The 16,589-nt window shown below is 37.4% G+C and overlaps 1 protein-coding gene across 1 annotated transcript in view; it reads left to right on the top strand.

The window, feature by feature from the left end:
* The window catches only part of GLG1 (golgi glycoprotein 1), a 148,168-nt gene that overhangs the window by 106,635 nt on the left and 24,944 nt on the right, over nucleotides 1-16,589 (top strand). The window contains exons 5-10 of the mRNA XM_072818377.1: nucleotides 4,605-4,808; nucleotides 5,639-5,710; nucleotides 6,645-6,828; nucleotides 9,673-9,887; nucleotides 14,310-14,431; nucleotides 15,848-15,949. Coding sequence (XP_072674478.1) covers nucleotides 4,605-4,808; nucleotides 5,639-5,710; nucleotides 6,645-6,828; nucleotides 9,673-9,887; nucleotides 14,310-14,431; nucleotides 15,848-15,949 — 899 coding nt within the window. The remainder of the gene's footprint in view (nucleotides 1-4,604; nucleotides 4,809-5,638; nucleotides 5,711-6,644; nucleotides 6,829-9,672; nucleotides 9,888-14,309; nucleotides 14,432-15,847; nucleotides 15,950-16,589) is intronic.

Here is a 16,589-nt window from a genome sequence, read left to right as displayed (position 1 = left end):
CTAGAACTGCACACACCAGTCCAGATGACGGTTTTAGTGCTGGTTATTGTCTGGCTTTCACCAAGTATCCTTTCCTTCATACCAGCATAGGGCTCTGGCCCTTTCATAGGGCACCTCTGAGTCGGTCTTGAGAGCACTGTGAACTTGGCATAGAGCTTTTGGCAGCTGAAGAAAGACCAGTTTTAATAAAGAAGGGAGATTTCTTCCTTGCCAGCAGACTCTAGAAATGGCACAAAAGCACTTAAGCTACTCTAATAATTCAGGAAGCTCTTCTGACTTTATTTAGGGTGTTAGAGATCATATCCAATTCCATATCTCTTTTTAAAAGCTTCACATAAGTGTTCCAGACATATTTTTTAGGAATCAGTGATGACACTTTTCCATATTTGTGATTACAGTTTACCTCTGTTTGTAGTAGTTTTTCCCTGTTGACATCAAGATAATCGCTGGTTAGGTTCCCACTAGCAATCTGAATTGTCACTATAAAACCTGCTTTCAACTGCACATATGAGTTATTAAGTCTCAGAGCTTGAAATAATCACGGAAAACAGTAGTACCAGCAGAGCTGGAGAACTGGATGGTGAGAATTATTTGCCCAGCTTTGTTAAAATAACAAAAACAAAAATGTTCCTGTGGATCATCAAAATGTACGTTTTTGTCATGTTTATCTTTTGCTATACCTACCTATTAGGGTGAATTTCTGTTTATACCAATCCTCTATCCTAGCTTGAAAGGCTAGGAGGATATTAAGATAGATTCATGCTTACACTCCTGAAAAAGCATGTTCCTTCCTATATACTTCACTCTGGTGCTACAGCCAAGTTTGGAAATGGGGAAGGCATGTCCTCAGACCCTCTTGGCTTTTTAAACTATAGTTTATTTCTCTGAGGTCAATTATTTAGATATGCAAATTATCCTGAAAATTAACGAATCAGCTTCTGGCTTGTCAATTTGAAATTTGCCACTGAAGCTTACAAACTCTTCTGTGATTGGCTTTGATCTGACTTCCTCCCAAGGTCAGAGAGGGCTAATGGCTAATCTGTTTGTACCCTGCCTCTGTATGAAATAGAAAATGATGTCAAAACTTTGATTTTTAAAGAAAATGTTAATGTAAATTTGAGAACAAAGACTATATGTTAATAAAAATTTTTCTAAATAAATAGAGTTAAAATGAAAGGGCAGATCTTCAAAAGTTAAAAGTATGAATTATTTCATCTGAAGAAAAAGAATGTGAGATCCAATACAGACACTTAATTGTGGACATGTGCTACATTATTACTACTTTTAGACTTTTCCCTCAGTAGTTACATAATTTTATCATTCGCTGCTCTTAACCAGCTACTTTGAATAATTTGGATAGTCTTTTTTTCTCTTTATGTAGTGAGGAAGACCACAGAAGACGCCAGAAACATTGAGATGGAGAGTGGTTTATAGCAGAGATAAAAACTGTGAGCTCTTCCCTACCTTTTTGAGATTTAGTGTTATTTTCTCTGTTCTTTAAGAAAAAAAAGATAAGGTTATGGAGAAGAAAAGATACTACCTTTATCAAATTGCTAAAACCTGATCAAGACACTTAGTAGTTTTAAGACAGACCTTTATCTCACCACAGAAGTCCATTTAAGTCCATTTACAGGATTATTTATTCCTATGTCAAGTCTATATGTTAATAACTTAAACTTTTTTAACCTGAGTAATTTTATTTTCCTGTAGATAATGTGCCAATGTGTAGTTTACTTCTTTTGCTTTTGGTCTTATTCAGTAATTAGCCATGCAGTCTTCTTTGTCAAATATTTGAATACATTTCAATTATATAACTAAAATGGGCTGAACTGAAAAAGCTCAGAAACTCGACGGAACTGAGAAAAGTTCTTGAAATATGTTTATTTGAAAAAAATCATCTAAAATTACAATGAATGCGGGATCCCTGGGTGGCGCAGCGGTTTGGCGCCTGCCTTTGGCCCAGGGCGCGATCCTGGAGACCCGGGATCGAATCCCACGTCGGGCTTCCGGTGCATGGGGCCTGCTTCTCCCTCTGCCTGTGTCTCTGCCTCTCTCTCTCTCACTGTGTGCCTATCATAAATAAATAAATAAAATTTAAAAAATAAAAAATAAAATTACAATGAATGAAAACATCTAATGGAGTTGATGGTATGGCCCAGCACTGATAGGTGCTACAATTGCTGTAATTATAATTAAATCTTAGATTCCTTAGGGGATCTCAAACCACAATGATGCTGCCTTTATTTAGAGGCAAATGGAACCATTAAGAAATATAATAACCCTAAATAGATAATCTTACTGGTGGCACATTTAAAACAGTTACAAACCCTAAGATACAGCGAAACACTCACTACATGGAAATCATTTCTTTACCCTGCGATGCCAGGACTAAAGGCTAAATCTAAATCAAGAGTTGACAATCAGATTATTATTTTCAACCACTTTTATATGATTAAGACTTATTGCTAGCAGCCATCTAAGTGTGTTATCACGGGCTACTGAACTTTGGTATAGGATATTATTTTGTTGTAACTAATAACTTCTTATATATAAGAATAACTTCTTATATACTGTAATATAAGATAACTTCTTATATACTGTAAACTTCTTATATACTGTAAATAGGAAGTGGTATGTTTCTGTTGAAATGTTTATTATCAGGGGATCCCTTGGTGGCTCAGTGGTTTGGCCCAGGGCATGGTCCCAGAGTCTCAGGATCGAGTCCCACGTCAGGCTTTTTGCATGGAGCCTGCTTCTCCCTCTGCCTGTGTCTCTGCCTCTGTATGTGTGTGTGTCTCTCATGAATAAATAAATAAATAAATCTTAAAAAAAATGTTTATTATCATAGGTTTGTTTTTCCTTTGGAAAGTGGAAACAAGCCTTTCCTAAGTGGGCCATAGTTAGACAAACTTGAGTGTCACTCATAAATTAGGAAGGAAAAATAAGGGATCCCTGGGTGGCACAGCAGTTTAGCGCCTGCCTTTGGCCCAGGGCGCAATCCTGGAGACCCGGGATCGAATCCCACGTCGGGCTCCCGGTGCATGGAGCCTGCTTCTCCCTCTGCCTGTGTCGCTGCCTCTCTCTCTCTCTCTCTCTCTCTCTCTCTATCATAGATTTTAAAAAAAAAGGGAAGGAAAAATAAGCCTCGTTCTGGATTTCTGCGGTTTGTGTAATTTCTTCTCTCTGTCCTTATCTTTTTGTCACTTCTCTCTCAGAGTTTTGTTTATCTTGTTCAGAATTGCCCTCCAAAAAACCTTTTTGGTCCTCTCAGGCTTTTATGCATTAGATAGAATCATAGAGCTAATGAGCAAGGTTCAGGTACAGATAAAGTATAGGAGACATGAGAATCTGCTAGTAGAGCATGCTTCCTAATCTTTTTTGGGTCAGCAAACCTTTTGAAAATTTAATGAAAGCTCTGAACCCTCCTCAGGTACAACAAAGTAGAAGAAAAACTATACAATTTTTTTTGTTGTTGAATTGAAGTTTTCCTTAGAGTAGATGTTTCCCTGCCTGGTTTTAGGAATCTTTTTATTATGTACAGATGATTTCATAGACATAGTATTTTACTATAACAAGATAATGTGGGATCCCTGGGTGGCGCAACGGTTTAGCGCCTGCCTTTGGCCCAGGGCGCGATCCTAGAGACCCGGGATCGAATCCCACGTCGGGCTCCTGGTGCATGGAGCCTGCTTCTCCTTCTGCCTATGTCTCTGCCTCTCTCTCTCTCTCTGTATGTGTGACTATCATAAATAAATAAAAATTTTTAAAAAATAACAAGATAATGTGTGTATGTGTAAATAAGAGCATATACTTCCTGCTGCTTTGGTTTGCTGTATTTATGGTTATACCTCTCAAGTTTTTTGAAGCATGTCTTCTGAGTATAACAGATTGGGGCTCTTGAATAGAAAATATTTAGGAGAAATATCTCATATTTTGAGTGAATGAGTGCTTGTGGTTGCTATGGGAATGATGCAATGTACAATTAAAGATAATTGGATGGTTTTAAGAAAGCTCAAACGTAGTTTGTTATAAAGGGTGGTAATCTCATTAAATCATATTAAGATAAATCCCAAACATCAAAGTGAATATTATACTACAAATTGTACATATCGGGGTCTTTGTGGACAGTACAGAGTAGAAAAATGAGAAAGAGGGTCTCTGTAATGCCTTTTCTCAATGGATTTTGTGGTTTGTTATTTTTTTAACTTGACTAAAAGCGATTTTATTGGAGAAATACCTTTCACCCTTAGAGGTTGATGAACAGATTTCTTTAGTGTTATTTCATTATTGACATGAACCATGAACAGAGCATTGGGCTGATGTAAATTCATAAGATTTTTCTGACATTTTAAACCCAAAGATTTTAGGTTTCTATTTCTAGTGCTAACTTAATTATACTTAAATCTCCCAGGATCTCTCTTTCCATTTGTAGTATGCAAATATTCTTTTCTAACAGAAGACTGTTCACATTTTCTGTGACTTCCAGAGGGTGATTGGTTCCCACCTGATTTCTCAGCAGAATATCCATAAGCCAACTATATATTGAATTGAGGGTTGTTGTTTTTTTAAGCAAATGATGTTTGTTAATACCCTTGCTTTTTTAGGATGCACATTCACAAGGTGAGGTGGTATCATGCTTGGAAAAGGGCCTGGTGAAGGAAGCAGAAGAGAGAGATCCCAAGATTCAAGTCTCTGAACTCTGCAAGAAAGCCATTCTGCGGGTGGCTGAGCTGTCCTCAGATGACTTTCATCTAGACCGGCATTTATATTTCGCTTGCCGAGATGATCGGGAGCGTTTTTGTGAAAATGTGAGTCAGCTCAGAAGCTGTTCTTCTCTTTCAAAATATTTTTTAATACTCTAGTCCAAAATAAAAGAAACCAGCACACTCTCTTATGTAGATAAGGCATGAAATGGAAGGTGGAGTTGTTCCTAGGATAACAGAGAATGCTGTTGGATGTTTAGCCTTGATGATTTAACATCTAGTTAACAGTTGGTTTCTGACAGTTTCCAGACATTATTTTTTTTTACTTTATCTCACTTCTCAATTTCAGTTCTTAGAAGTCTATGTTATTTATATACAGGAGTCCTGTTTTACCAGGGAATCCTATTCACACCTATCCCATGGCTAAAACTGCCATATTACATGTTATATGATTTTGGCCACAATGAACAAAACAGCAGGTGGCTAACTTTTAAAACTAAATCCTTGATTACTATCTGCAGACCATACAGAAAACTTGCTAATACTTTTAGATAGAATAAGAGCTGAGAGCAGCTTGTGTATACTCCCACTCTCTTGTTTTGAATTAGTAGCTTTAACCATTAGAGCCACTGATTATGAGTTTTATTGACTCTAACATAAAATCATAGTCTCACAGACACTTCTTTTGGTTCCCTAAGTAACAGTGTATCTGGGAACAAATGACGAATCATGGGAAAATTTTTCATCTTTCCTGTGATCACTGTTTTCTTCCAAAGGCTACTAAATGTCATAAATGATTGAGCTATTTGTTTAAAGGTAATCACATTTATAATAATTTAACAGAAAGTTCTATGTAAGATTGTGGATAGTGCCCAGCATAACTCCTTAGCTAATTGTTATTGTCCTCATCATCATGTGTATGTTCTATCTTACAGACACAAGCTGGTGAAGGCAGAGTGTATAAGTGCCTCTTTAACCATAAGTTTGAAGAATCCATGAGTGAAAAGGTAAGTATTACTTTGAAACAAACTGATATGTTATTAATTTTTTAAAAGTTTTCTTAAATTCTCTCAATATTCTTTTAAACTTATATCAGAATGTAAATGACTGATAAAGCTTACCCTTTTCAGAGACGAGACACTTGGCTTTTAGTAGAGAACCAAAGCATACTTTGCGTAAGCCAAGAAAATGAAGCTTTGTGATAGCTAGACATTGGGAAGCCAGTTAGAAATCGATTTGGGGAGTAAAATTGGAGAATTATGTATCACAGTCACACTGAAGTCAGCCCTACATACTCAGGAAGCTTAGGCTAACCAAACCAATATGCTTTACAGGTAATTACCTACTTAATTTTTCAGCAGCTGTCTCAGTAAGCATTCTCATTACTGTTAGTCCTCTGTGCCTGTATAAATGTAAGAATCTTTTATGTCTTTTAAAAAAATTATTATTCTTGGTTTTGCTATCCTGCCATTTACTTTCCTATGCAGCTGAAGAAATGTTTCATTCAGTTGCTTATATCATTTACTATCGAATAATTATATTTTAAAAGCATAGATATAACTTGCAGAGTGTTATGTCAGCTGCCACTTTGATTCTTGAGAACTCGACTTGAGGGACATTGTGGATATAAAAGACTACTTTATCAAGTCACTGTATTAGAGCCCACCAAGACTCATGTGCGTAGGACAGCTTCTTTGCTATTGCAACAACCAGCAACCCAGGGTAGAATTCCAGGGCTTCCCCATCCATTTACCCCTACCTCTAACAACACTAGTTTCACACACTTGTGTTCGAGTCTAACCAAATTTAAAGTAGGCATTTTGGTGACAGCTGCAGTTTTTGACATAGTTGGCCATGAGCCCCTGCTGGTCTTAGAGGTCCCTGTGAACAGCAGAACTCCCTGAGTGCTCTTACAACCCTGTTGCTGCAATCTATATTCAGTGTCGAGAAGCACTGACGACCCGCCAAAAGCTGATTGCCCAGGATTATAAAGTCAGTTATTCGTTGGCCAAATCCTGTAAGAGTGATCTGAAGAAATATCGGTGTAATGTGGAAAACCTTCCACGGTCCCGGGAAGCCAGGCTCTCCTATCTTCTCATGTGTCTGGAGTCAGCCGTGCATAGAGGTAAGAGTTTATTTCTCTTTATACTTTTCAGTCCTTTTGGGATTCACATTCTAAAGCCTCTTGCATCTGTAAACATTACTTTCCTCCTACATTTGCTCTTTTGAGCACCCCTGTACCTTACGACTCAGGAACCTTTCTTTATAAAATATAATTCCAGGAACTGAAGGCTTGGTGTCCTGAAGCCTTGTTAAAGGCTCTTTCTCTTAGCTTAGCAATCTCCAATTTTTTTTTTTTAAAATCTAAGGTATAGGGATCCCTGGGTGGCGCAGCGGTTTGGCGCCTGCCTTTGGCCCAGGGCGCGATCCTGGAGACCCGGGATCGAATCCCACATCGGGCTCCCCGTGCATGGAGCCTGCTTCTCCCTCTGCCTGTGTCTCTGCCTCTCTCTCTCTCTCTCTGTATGACAATCATAAATAAAAAAAAATAAATAAATAAATAAAAAAAATAAATAAAATCTAAGGTATATTTCTCAAATCCAATGATTTTTTTTTTTTTAATTTTTATTTATTTATGATAGTCACAGAGAGAGAGAGAGAGAGGCAGAGATACAGGCAGAGGGAGAAGCAGGCTCCATGCACCGGGAGCCTGATGTGGGATTCGATCCTGGGTCTCCAGGATCGCGCCCTGGGCCAAAGGCAGGCGCCAAACCGCTGCGCCACCCAGGGATCCCAATGATTTTAATTTTAAAACACATATTCAACATATTTAGGAGAGTCAGGGTAGCATAATGATTTTTAATATATGAACTTTGGAACAGAGAGGCATAGCTTTCAATTAATGATTCTGTCATCAAATTGACTGGTTGGATGGCCATTGTTTACATTTCTTAATCCCTCCCCAAATTCATTTTTCTTAACTATAAAACAAAAATAGTATTTATAGTGAAGAGTTCTTACGAGGATTGAATGAGGTTATTTGGAATAGCAGTTAGCATTCAATCAGTGATAGGTACTGTTATTGTTATAACACTGATGATTTTAAGAAACTAAATAGAAACTTTTGAGTCCAAAAGTCAACCCCTGACAAAGGAACCAAGAGGGCTTATAGAAGATCAAAGTTGTCTTTCTTAAAATTGGCTACAAGCTGTAAAAAAGAAATTCCTTGCTCTTATTAAATAAATAGTACTGGGACAATTGGTTAGTGAGTAAAAAGTTAAGTGAAAAACAATCTCTAAATAAACACTGAACTTTTCGTGAATTTTTCCCCCCCCCCCAATATCTGGATAGTGTAAAAACTCCTAAGCTCAAAAGCAATAGAATAGCAACCACAGACAGTGCATGGTCTTGGACTGAATACCAAACAAAGGATATTTTGGAGATAATTGGAGAATGTTGATTATGGTCTGGCCATTAGATGAAATTGTCCTAAAATGGAAAAGTAGAGATCGTTGACTTGTAAAATACTGTAAAACAGTATGCATAATACTATCTAATTTGAGGTGGGTTTTTTTAAAGAGTTATTTTTTTTTTTAAGATTTTATTTATTTATTCATGAGAGACACACAGAGAGAGACCTAGGCAGAGGAAGAAGCGGACTCTCTGCAGGGAGCCCGATGCAGGACTCGATCCCAGGACCCTACGATCATGCCCTGAGCCGAAGGCAGACACTTAACACTGAGCCACTCAGGTGTCCCAAAGAGTTAATGTTCTTAAACTGCAAATTAACAAGAAAGACTAAGTGAATATACATCCAAAGGCTGTATACAGATAGTTCAGAAAAGTCACACAGATTGCGATTATTAAAAAGACTGACCATATTAAGTGTTGGTAAGGATTTGGAAGAACTGGAGTAATGAACACAGCTGGTGGGAAGTTAAAATAGTACAACCATTTTGGAAAATAGTTTGCCAGTTTCTTGAAAGTTAAACATACATTTGCCATATGACCCAGCAAAGGCATATGTCCATATAAACTCTTATACATGAAGCCTCATAGCAACTTTATTTATAATAGCCTGAAACTGGAAATGACCCAAATGTCCATCAACAGTTCAAGGGGTAAGCACATTGTAGTATATCCACATAATAGAAAAATATTACTTGATGATAAAAAGGAATGAACTGTTGATACATAGATGAATCTAAAAATAGTTATGCTAGGAGAAAGAAATTAGACAAAGAAGTGCATGCTGTATGACTGTATTTATATCACCTTCCAAAAAACTGGAAACTGGTAAACTAATCTGTAGTCATAGAAAGCAGATCATTAAAAAAAAAAAAGCAGATCATTGGTTGATGGTGGAGAGGGAGGGAGAGATTCTCAAGGACCACGAGAAACTTTTGGAGTTAATGAATATGATTAATATCTTGATTGTGGTCTTGGTTTCAATAACATTTACATATGTCAAACTTCCTCGATCGTATGCTTTAAAAATACAGTCTGTTTTATGATAATTACATCTCAGTAAAGCTGTTTTTTAAAAGAAATTTCTTAAGTTTTCCCAGGTGACATTTTTAGCTCAAAGAAGGAGCCTGGGGAGGCTATAGTGAATATTTGAAATGTAGTTTTTTCCACAAGCTGTAACTCTGTAACCCAGTAGGGATTGTTCTTGGCTCTCATTGTTATCCCCATAATTATCTTATTGATAAGACTTTCATTGGTACAGCATTTGCATGATTAATAGTAAAAAAAACTATATAATGCAGAACACTGTCAAGATAAAACCCTAGTCTCTGAAGTCTTAAACTCATTTTATGCTGATAAATACTCTTTCTGTATTCTAAGCTTTTCAGTCTAGATAATAGTGTATGTTGTATTCTGGAGGAAAATGTGTACTTTTATATGTGGTGATATCTGATAGTAATGCTCACCATCCATTAATGTTGTGACTTGAATCCTAACTTAGGGCGCCAGGTGAGCAGCGAGTGCCAGGGGGAGATGTTAGATTACCGGCGCATGCTGATGGAAGACTTTTCGTTGAGCCCTGAGATCATCCTGAGCTGCCGGGGGGAGATCGAACACCACTGTTCTGGATTACATCGGAAAGGGCGAACTCTGCATTGTCTAATGAAAGTAGTTCGTGGGGAAAAAGGGAGCCTGGGAATGAACTGCCAGCAGGCGGTAAGGAAAAATTTTCTACCACCATTTTGAGTGTTACATTTCATCAGCTGAGGAACCTCTTCCTGATACTGTCCCAGCTTCCTTTATCTGAATCATCAGTGACATCATGGTGAACATTGAGTACTAAGAACCAGGCAGAATATATTTCAGGCATATATTCATAAGAACATGGAATTTACTGCAGAGCAGAAGTCTGAATTCATAAACAGTAAATGGAGCTATATGTAGTTAAAGAAATAGATAAAATGTATTGTTTACTGGAGTTTTTAAAGGAAAGGTAACTTGCCTAGAGGGAATTTCTAAATTCAGAACCAAGGCAAACCAGGTTCTGGTAAATCAGAAAACATCTTCCACCAAAAGAGGATTTTCCTATCTCTATAGTTTTGTTTGAGTTGAGGCTGAAAGAGAGTTGTAATGAATTGAAATTTTCTAAGAGTTTCTTTTTATTACTGATGTGCAGCATACCATAAATACCTGGCCTGAAGGATCAAGAGAGCATTTCAATTTCAAAATCACACCATCTTTCATATTACAGTAGGACAACTATGCATGGAAGGGGCTTTCTCTGTCCCCAAACTCTACTGTAAGTTCTATAAAGATATTGGGAAAAAATTAGTGCACTTCTTGGAAAGATAAAGTTACTCTTTTTTTTCTGTTCTAAGATTTTACTGATTTGAAGGAAAGAGAACACACGAGCATGAAAGGGGGAAGGGCAGAGAGAGAAGGAGAAGCAGACACCCTGTGTACCAAGTTCCCAATGGCAGAACTTGATCCTAGGACCCTGGGATCATGACCTGAGCTGAAGGCAAACCCTTAACCAACAGAGCCACCCAAGTGCCTCTAAGATAAAAGTTCTTTTTGCTCCAGAGTTCATGAACAGTTGAGTAACTACAGATCAGGGACATAATATAAAGTTAACAAAATACGTAGATGCAGTGCATCTGTTTCATTACCATTGTCCATATTTATTATTTTTTTTACTGACTAAGAGTCTTTGAACAATTCTCAGTACCAAATGCAACAGTGGTACCTTGTACAGTGTATCCCATACATCCTTTAGGATGCACAAAAGATATCATTTAGCTTTGTATCCTAAATTAGGGAATTGAGACTTTTCTCAGTGAAACTTTATAAAACCACAATTCAGTCTTTTATTTTATTGGCATTTTTATTAAAAATTGAGTATTTCAGAAAATCAGAATTTTACAGTCTGAAACTAAATTTCCATGGAATCTTGATGTGTAATAAAATTTCATCTTAACTTCTATTACTTACCCTGACCCAGAATAGACAGTAAATTGTACATCCTATAGTAGAAAAAACGGACAAATATAGCCTCTTCTCCAAAATTCCAAACCCGGCCAAAAGGAAGGCTTCTATAATCTACTGTGGCTTTAGTTGGCACAGTGTAGTTCTTTAGGAGCAGTCCTTGCTAGTGATTGTCCTAGGAAACCTCTGTGACAATGTGTGTGCCTGGGCCTCTGACTCAAGAATGAATCAAGACAACCTCTATTTGCATCTCGTCCTTAATGTGGCATATGATGGGGAAGGAAGTGGTCAGGAATAAACCTGTCTTTTCACTGAGGCTACTCTTGTCCCAAGACATACAGAAAAAAAAGAAAATAAATTGGTTTAACTTTATTTCATGGCATCTACCACCCAGGGCTTTTTAAAATTTAGTTTATTAAAAAGACCTAGTGAGTCCACTTGAAAGATAAAGACCACTCGTCTCATCCTTTGTGCCTAGAAGAAAAGTAAGTTCTAAACCTAGAGATTAGTCTTAAATAATGAAATATGTGGTTTTGCCCACATTCATTTTAGCCAGGTGGTTACACATGGACCATGATTTTTAGTCTTTGCTCACAAATATTAAAGAAGTAAATGATCCAAAGGGAGAATATGGTCCTTAGTCATCTCCTACTATATTATCCATTGTCAGTCGAGTGGAAAATATTTTGAGATAATTTAAGTACATATCTTTCTTTTTCAAAGTTCTCTTCCTTGATAGAGTACATTTCCATGCCTGTCAGTGATTGGCCACTAATTTTCCCGGTTCTCTGCTTGGTGATGCTTTGACTCAGTGATCTCTCAAAAATAGTAAACTGTGAAACATGTAGATACTTTTTATCTTAATGAGTACACACTTCTCCAAATGCACCATAATTTTGAACTTACTAAATTCAGTTAGGGCTGAGTGAGTCTGGGCCCAGTCTCTCCCTGGCCAGAGATGACTATGCAGAGTATTCTCTAGACTGATGGTTTCTCAGAAGCATTTTCCAGGTTTTTCCTAGACAGTCAGGGGCTGGAATGGATATATAATAATGTAGCAGTTCATGTTCTTAGTGTTTATTTCCCACACAGCTGCCCCTGTATTCCAGAGCAGCAGTGATCCCTACAGCTGTTAGCCCAGTAGAGTCTGTAGAGCATTCATTGTCTCCTTTCAGGAGTTGTTCATTGTGAATTCTAAAGGTTTGCCTCTCACTTGTGGGTATTTAATTGATAACAGTTTTGGCAGAGAGTTCCAGATTCCCATGATACTTACAACTTCCCTCTGAAAAAGATGTAAATATTTTGGTCTTTGTCAGCAAACGTCATTACTGAAACTTGTAGTAATCTATCAACCAACCACAGCATTTTGTAGCTTCTCTAAATTGCCACCAAGAACTGGTATAAATAATTTCCATTGCAGAATATTGGAAATCTTTTTCACTCATCTTAATTTTTGACTTTAGAATACACAGAATTGGGATTTTCTCTATTTCCTTTTGATGCATGTTCTCTGATCAATGTGTTGTGAGGTCATTGCTTTCATATGAGTCCTTCTGGGATAGTAGGTCATGTGTATGAGGATCAGAGAAGGCTCTACTCCAAAGGCTAAATCTGTGACACAAAATGGGCTCTTTTTCTTTAACTTGGAAAAAAAAGGGACCCAAAGCAGAAGGACTATAGTTTTCAAATTTGCTTTCTGTTATTTAAAATTCCTACCCCAAAACACCATCTGCTATCTATCTGTACTAATAATGATCTTTTATGTACATAGAGTGCTTTGCTGTTTATATAACCTTCTCCTATAATTACTCTTTTCTTGTAATCCTCCTCAGTTCATGAAACTGTAACTGGAGGTTAATCATGCCCATGTTCTCAGAGCTAATATCTGGCAGAGCCAGAACTATTAATAGAACTCAGGTCTTCTGATCCTTAATTTAGAGCTTTTTCCTCTGTGCCTAACTGCTTTCTCCTCAAAGACAGAAAAAAGAAATAGAGGAACATCTTCTCATGCTCTCATTTTATTCCATGACAAAGGATGGACCAAGCAAATGTTAAAAAAAAAATACTCATTTTCTTTTCTTTTCTTTTTTTTTTTTAATACTCTCATTTTCAGCTGCATAATGACAAGTATTTTTCTGGATACTTATAATGAACAAGCTCTGATTTACCTCTTGGTTGTATAAGATAATTGAGGAAAACGAGAAATTAAAAGTATTGTGTTCTTGGTTTTTGTAATTGATATTGCAAGTTAAATGAAATCTCACCTGTTTTTAATAATGTGGAGCACATGTTTTTTAATGCCAATTTATTGGCAGCAAAATCTGTATCCTAGATTTTTTTTTTTAATTTTTATTTATTTATGATAGTCACAGAGAGAGAGAGAGAGAGAGGCAGAGACACAGGCAGAGGGAGAAGCAGGCTCCATGCACCGAGAGCCCGATGTGGGATTCGATCCTGGGTCTCCAGGATCGCGCCCTGGGCCAAAGGGAGGCGCTAACCCGCTGCACCACCCAGGGATCCCTCCTAGATTTTTTTTTAAGGTTTTATTTATTTATTCATGAGAAACACAGAGAGAGAGAGAGAGAGAGAGGCAGAGACATAGCAGAGGGAGAAGGAAGCTCTGTGCAGGGATCCCAATGCGGGACTCGATCCTGGGACTCCGGGACCATGCCCTGAGCTAAAGGCAGATGCTCAACCACTGAGCCAACCAGGCATCCCTATATTCTAGATTCTTATGACCAAATTAGGTCTATGACTGGAAATGTCTTTTATTTATCCTTCTTCACTCAAGTCTGGCTTGGTTGTGAATGTCAGATTTAACAATCTGATTAACAAGCAGGCAGATGTGAAGGAAAAGGCAGCCTTTATGTTGTAAAGACCTGTTACTTTACAAATATCCGTGGATGGTCCAGACAGGTAGGCAAGCAATCTCCACAGTGGCTAAACCAGAAAAACTTGCACTCAAGACAGAGAAACAAGTTGGAAAGTATTTGGCAGGCATGAGTTATCAAGGTTGGCCACTGACAATTGTAGTACCTTGTTAAGAGACCACTGTGATATACCAGATTGAGTAACTATTTGAAGAAATGACATTGCTCCTCCCTGATGTGTAAGTGACTTTCTTCTTCTTCTTCTTTTTTTTTTTAAATCCAGCTGCAGACACTGATTCAAGAGACCGACCCTGGTGCAGATTACCGCATCGATAGAGCTCTGAATGAAGCTTGTGAATCTGTAATACAGACAGCCTGCAAACACATAAGATCGGGAGACCCAATGTAGGTTATCTTAAATGTGGTATTCATATTGTGTTTTCTTTGGCAGTGTAGCATCAGGAACATTCCTTTAAATGACTTTTGGATGGTTTTAACATCTTAACTGGAATTCTGTTAAATAGAAACACATAGATATTTCTATTAAAACTAGTATTGGGATTGAGACCTCGGCTCTGCCTCATTGATGATGTAGATACCTAGACCTAGCATTGTGACTGACAGTTTATTGACTGACTGAGCATGTATGAGCCTGTACATTAGATCACTGAATAATTCTGTTTGATGGTCAAATAAAAACGAGAGAGAAGCATTCAGGAGAAAGTGACACATTGTCTCTTTATTTTCATCCTTAAATGTATACATTAGCTATTTGATAATTATTAAAAATTAATTATAGTTGAAGTAAGAAATGTTGTGGTTGGAAGATATAATCATGGACAAAATGAACTCTCAAGTTGCATCCAAGATTTAGGAAAGCTATAAAATACTTGAATCTCATGCAGTAGTTTTATTCCATATGATGCACAAACAACTCTTAAAACCAGATTACAAGTAAAGAACAGGTTTCCCATTCTGCAGAAATCTTTATAGCCTGCAGCCAGCAGTACCCAACGATAAAATGAATGCAGTCCATGTTTGTCATCATGCTGCTATGCATACACTCCCGCTGTTCATGCTGTGGCAGGGGATTTTAAAAAAGGTGTTCTTCTTTAAAGCTTTTTGTGAAGTTAAAAGAGATAGACAAACACAGTGAAGACTAATGAAAAATATTTACCACCATAAAAAATAACTGCATCAAGCATAAGGGGTCAGGGGAGAACTGCTACAGCTAAAAATCATTTGAAGATATTGTCAATTAAATGCAATATGTGGACCTTTTCCGCGAGTTCTGGTTTGAATGAACATATAAAAAGATGTAAGATAATTGGAAAAAAATTGGAAACTAACAGGATATTACATGACATTAAGGATTTTTAAAATTAATTTATTTTGGTGGACTGTGGTATTATGTTCTTTAGAGAAACATGCCCAAGAATTTATGAACAAAATGATATAGATTTGCTTCAAAATATCAGCAAGGGGATGTAGAATTAAAACAAACTAGGCCATAGGTTGATAAAGCTATGGGAGGGGAAGGTGGCTGTTATGATTCTTTACCTTTGTGTGTGCTGGAAAATTTTCATAATAAACAGTTAAAAATAAAACAGCTGCACACAGAATCTTATGCAAACTGAGTCCTAAGTGCTAAGTGGCCCTGAAGTTGACAGAAAGCATAATCACTATTAGACTAAGTTAGTTTGAATTATTCTCAGAAAAGTAAATCCCTGACTGCCCTCAAAAAGCTCAAGGGCTTTTTCTAGGAAATACTGATGTGAGAGTTCCAAACCTGTTACAATTTCACTCCTGTTTTATGCCCAGGATCCTCTCATGCCTGATGGAACACTTATACACAGAGAAAATGGTGGAAGATTGTGAGCACCGTCTATTAGAACTACAATATTTCATCTCCCGAGATTGGAAGTGAGTATTTTGAAGCCAGAGTCAAGTGTTAAACCTCAGCCTCTCCTGTGTAGTCCGTATATCCTGTATGGCTTGAAATAATCAGTAAGAACATGTTTTTCTTAAGTTCTGGGATGACTGACATGCTCTGATCCCCTGAAAAACTTTCTTGCTTTCAGAATAGTTTCTAAAAGCTGAGGCAGCCTCTGCAGATCCATCCCCAGGTGTCCTCATTCACTACTACTTTGGAAGTCAGAGTCAAATGTTTCTGATACCACAGACATCCATCCTCAAAGAACTTGGGCACCTGTGGGCAGCAAAGATATCTTCAGATATGTCTCTAAGCAGATAATAGTGCCCTTTTATTTTTATTGATTTGTACTGGATGTGGGAATTTGCTTTTATTTCTTTAACTATTCAGAGTTATTGAATTTTCTATCTTAAGAGGCTCTTATCAATAACTGACAACTTGATTCTCTAATTCTCTTCTTATACTGTTAGCCAAAAAAGGGGGAGAATGGGGATGAAATAAAAGAAGGATCTGTGTTACAGTCAGAATCACTATAACTTACTGCTCCAGTGCCCTCCTCTTCCCATGTTTAGTTTGCCTTTCTACCCCAAGGCAACCAGTACTCGGCCACCTGGGAAGCTGGCTGCTCCT

Source organism: Canis lupus, chromosome 3 (genome assembly GCF_048164855.1).
Source record: "Canis lupus baileyi chromosome 3, mCanLup2.hap1, whole genome shotgun sequence".
NCBI classification, from domain to species: Eukaryota; Metazoa; Chordata; class Mammalia; order Carnivora; family Canidae; genus Canis; species Canis lupus.
Note: the sequence above shows the minus strand (reverse complement) of the source record. Positions and strands in the feature narration are given on the sequence as shown.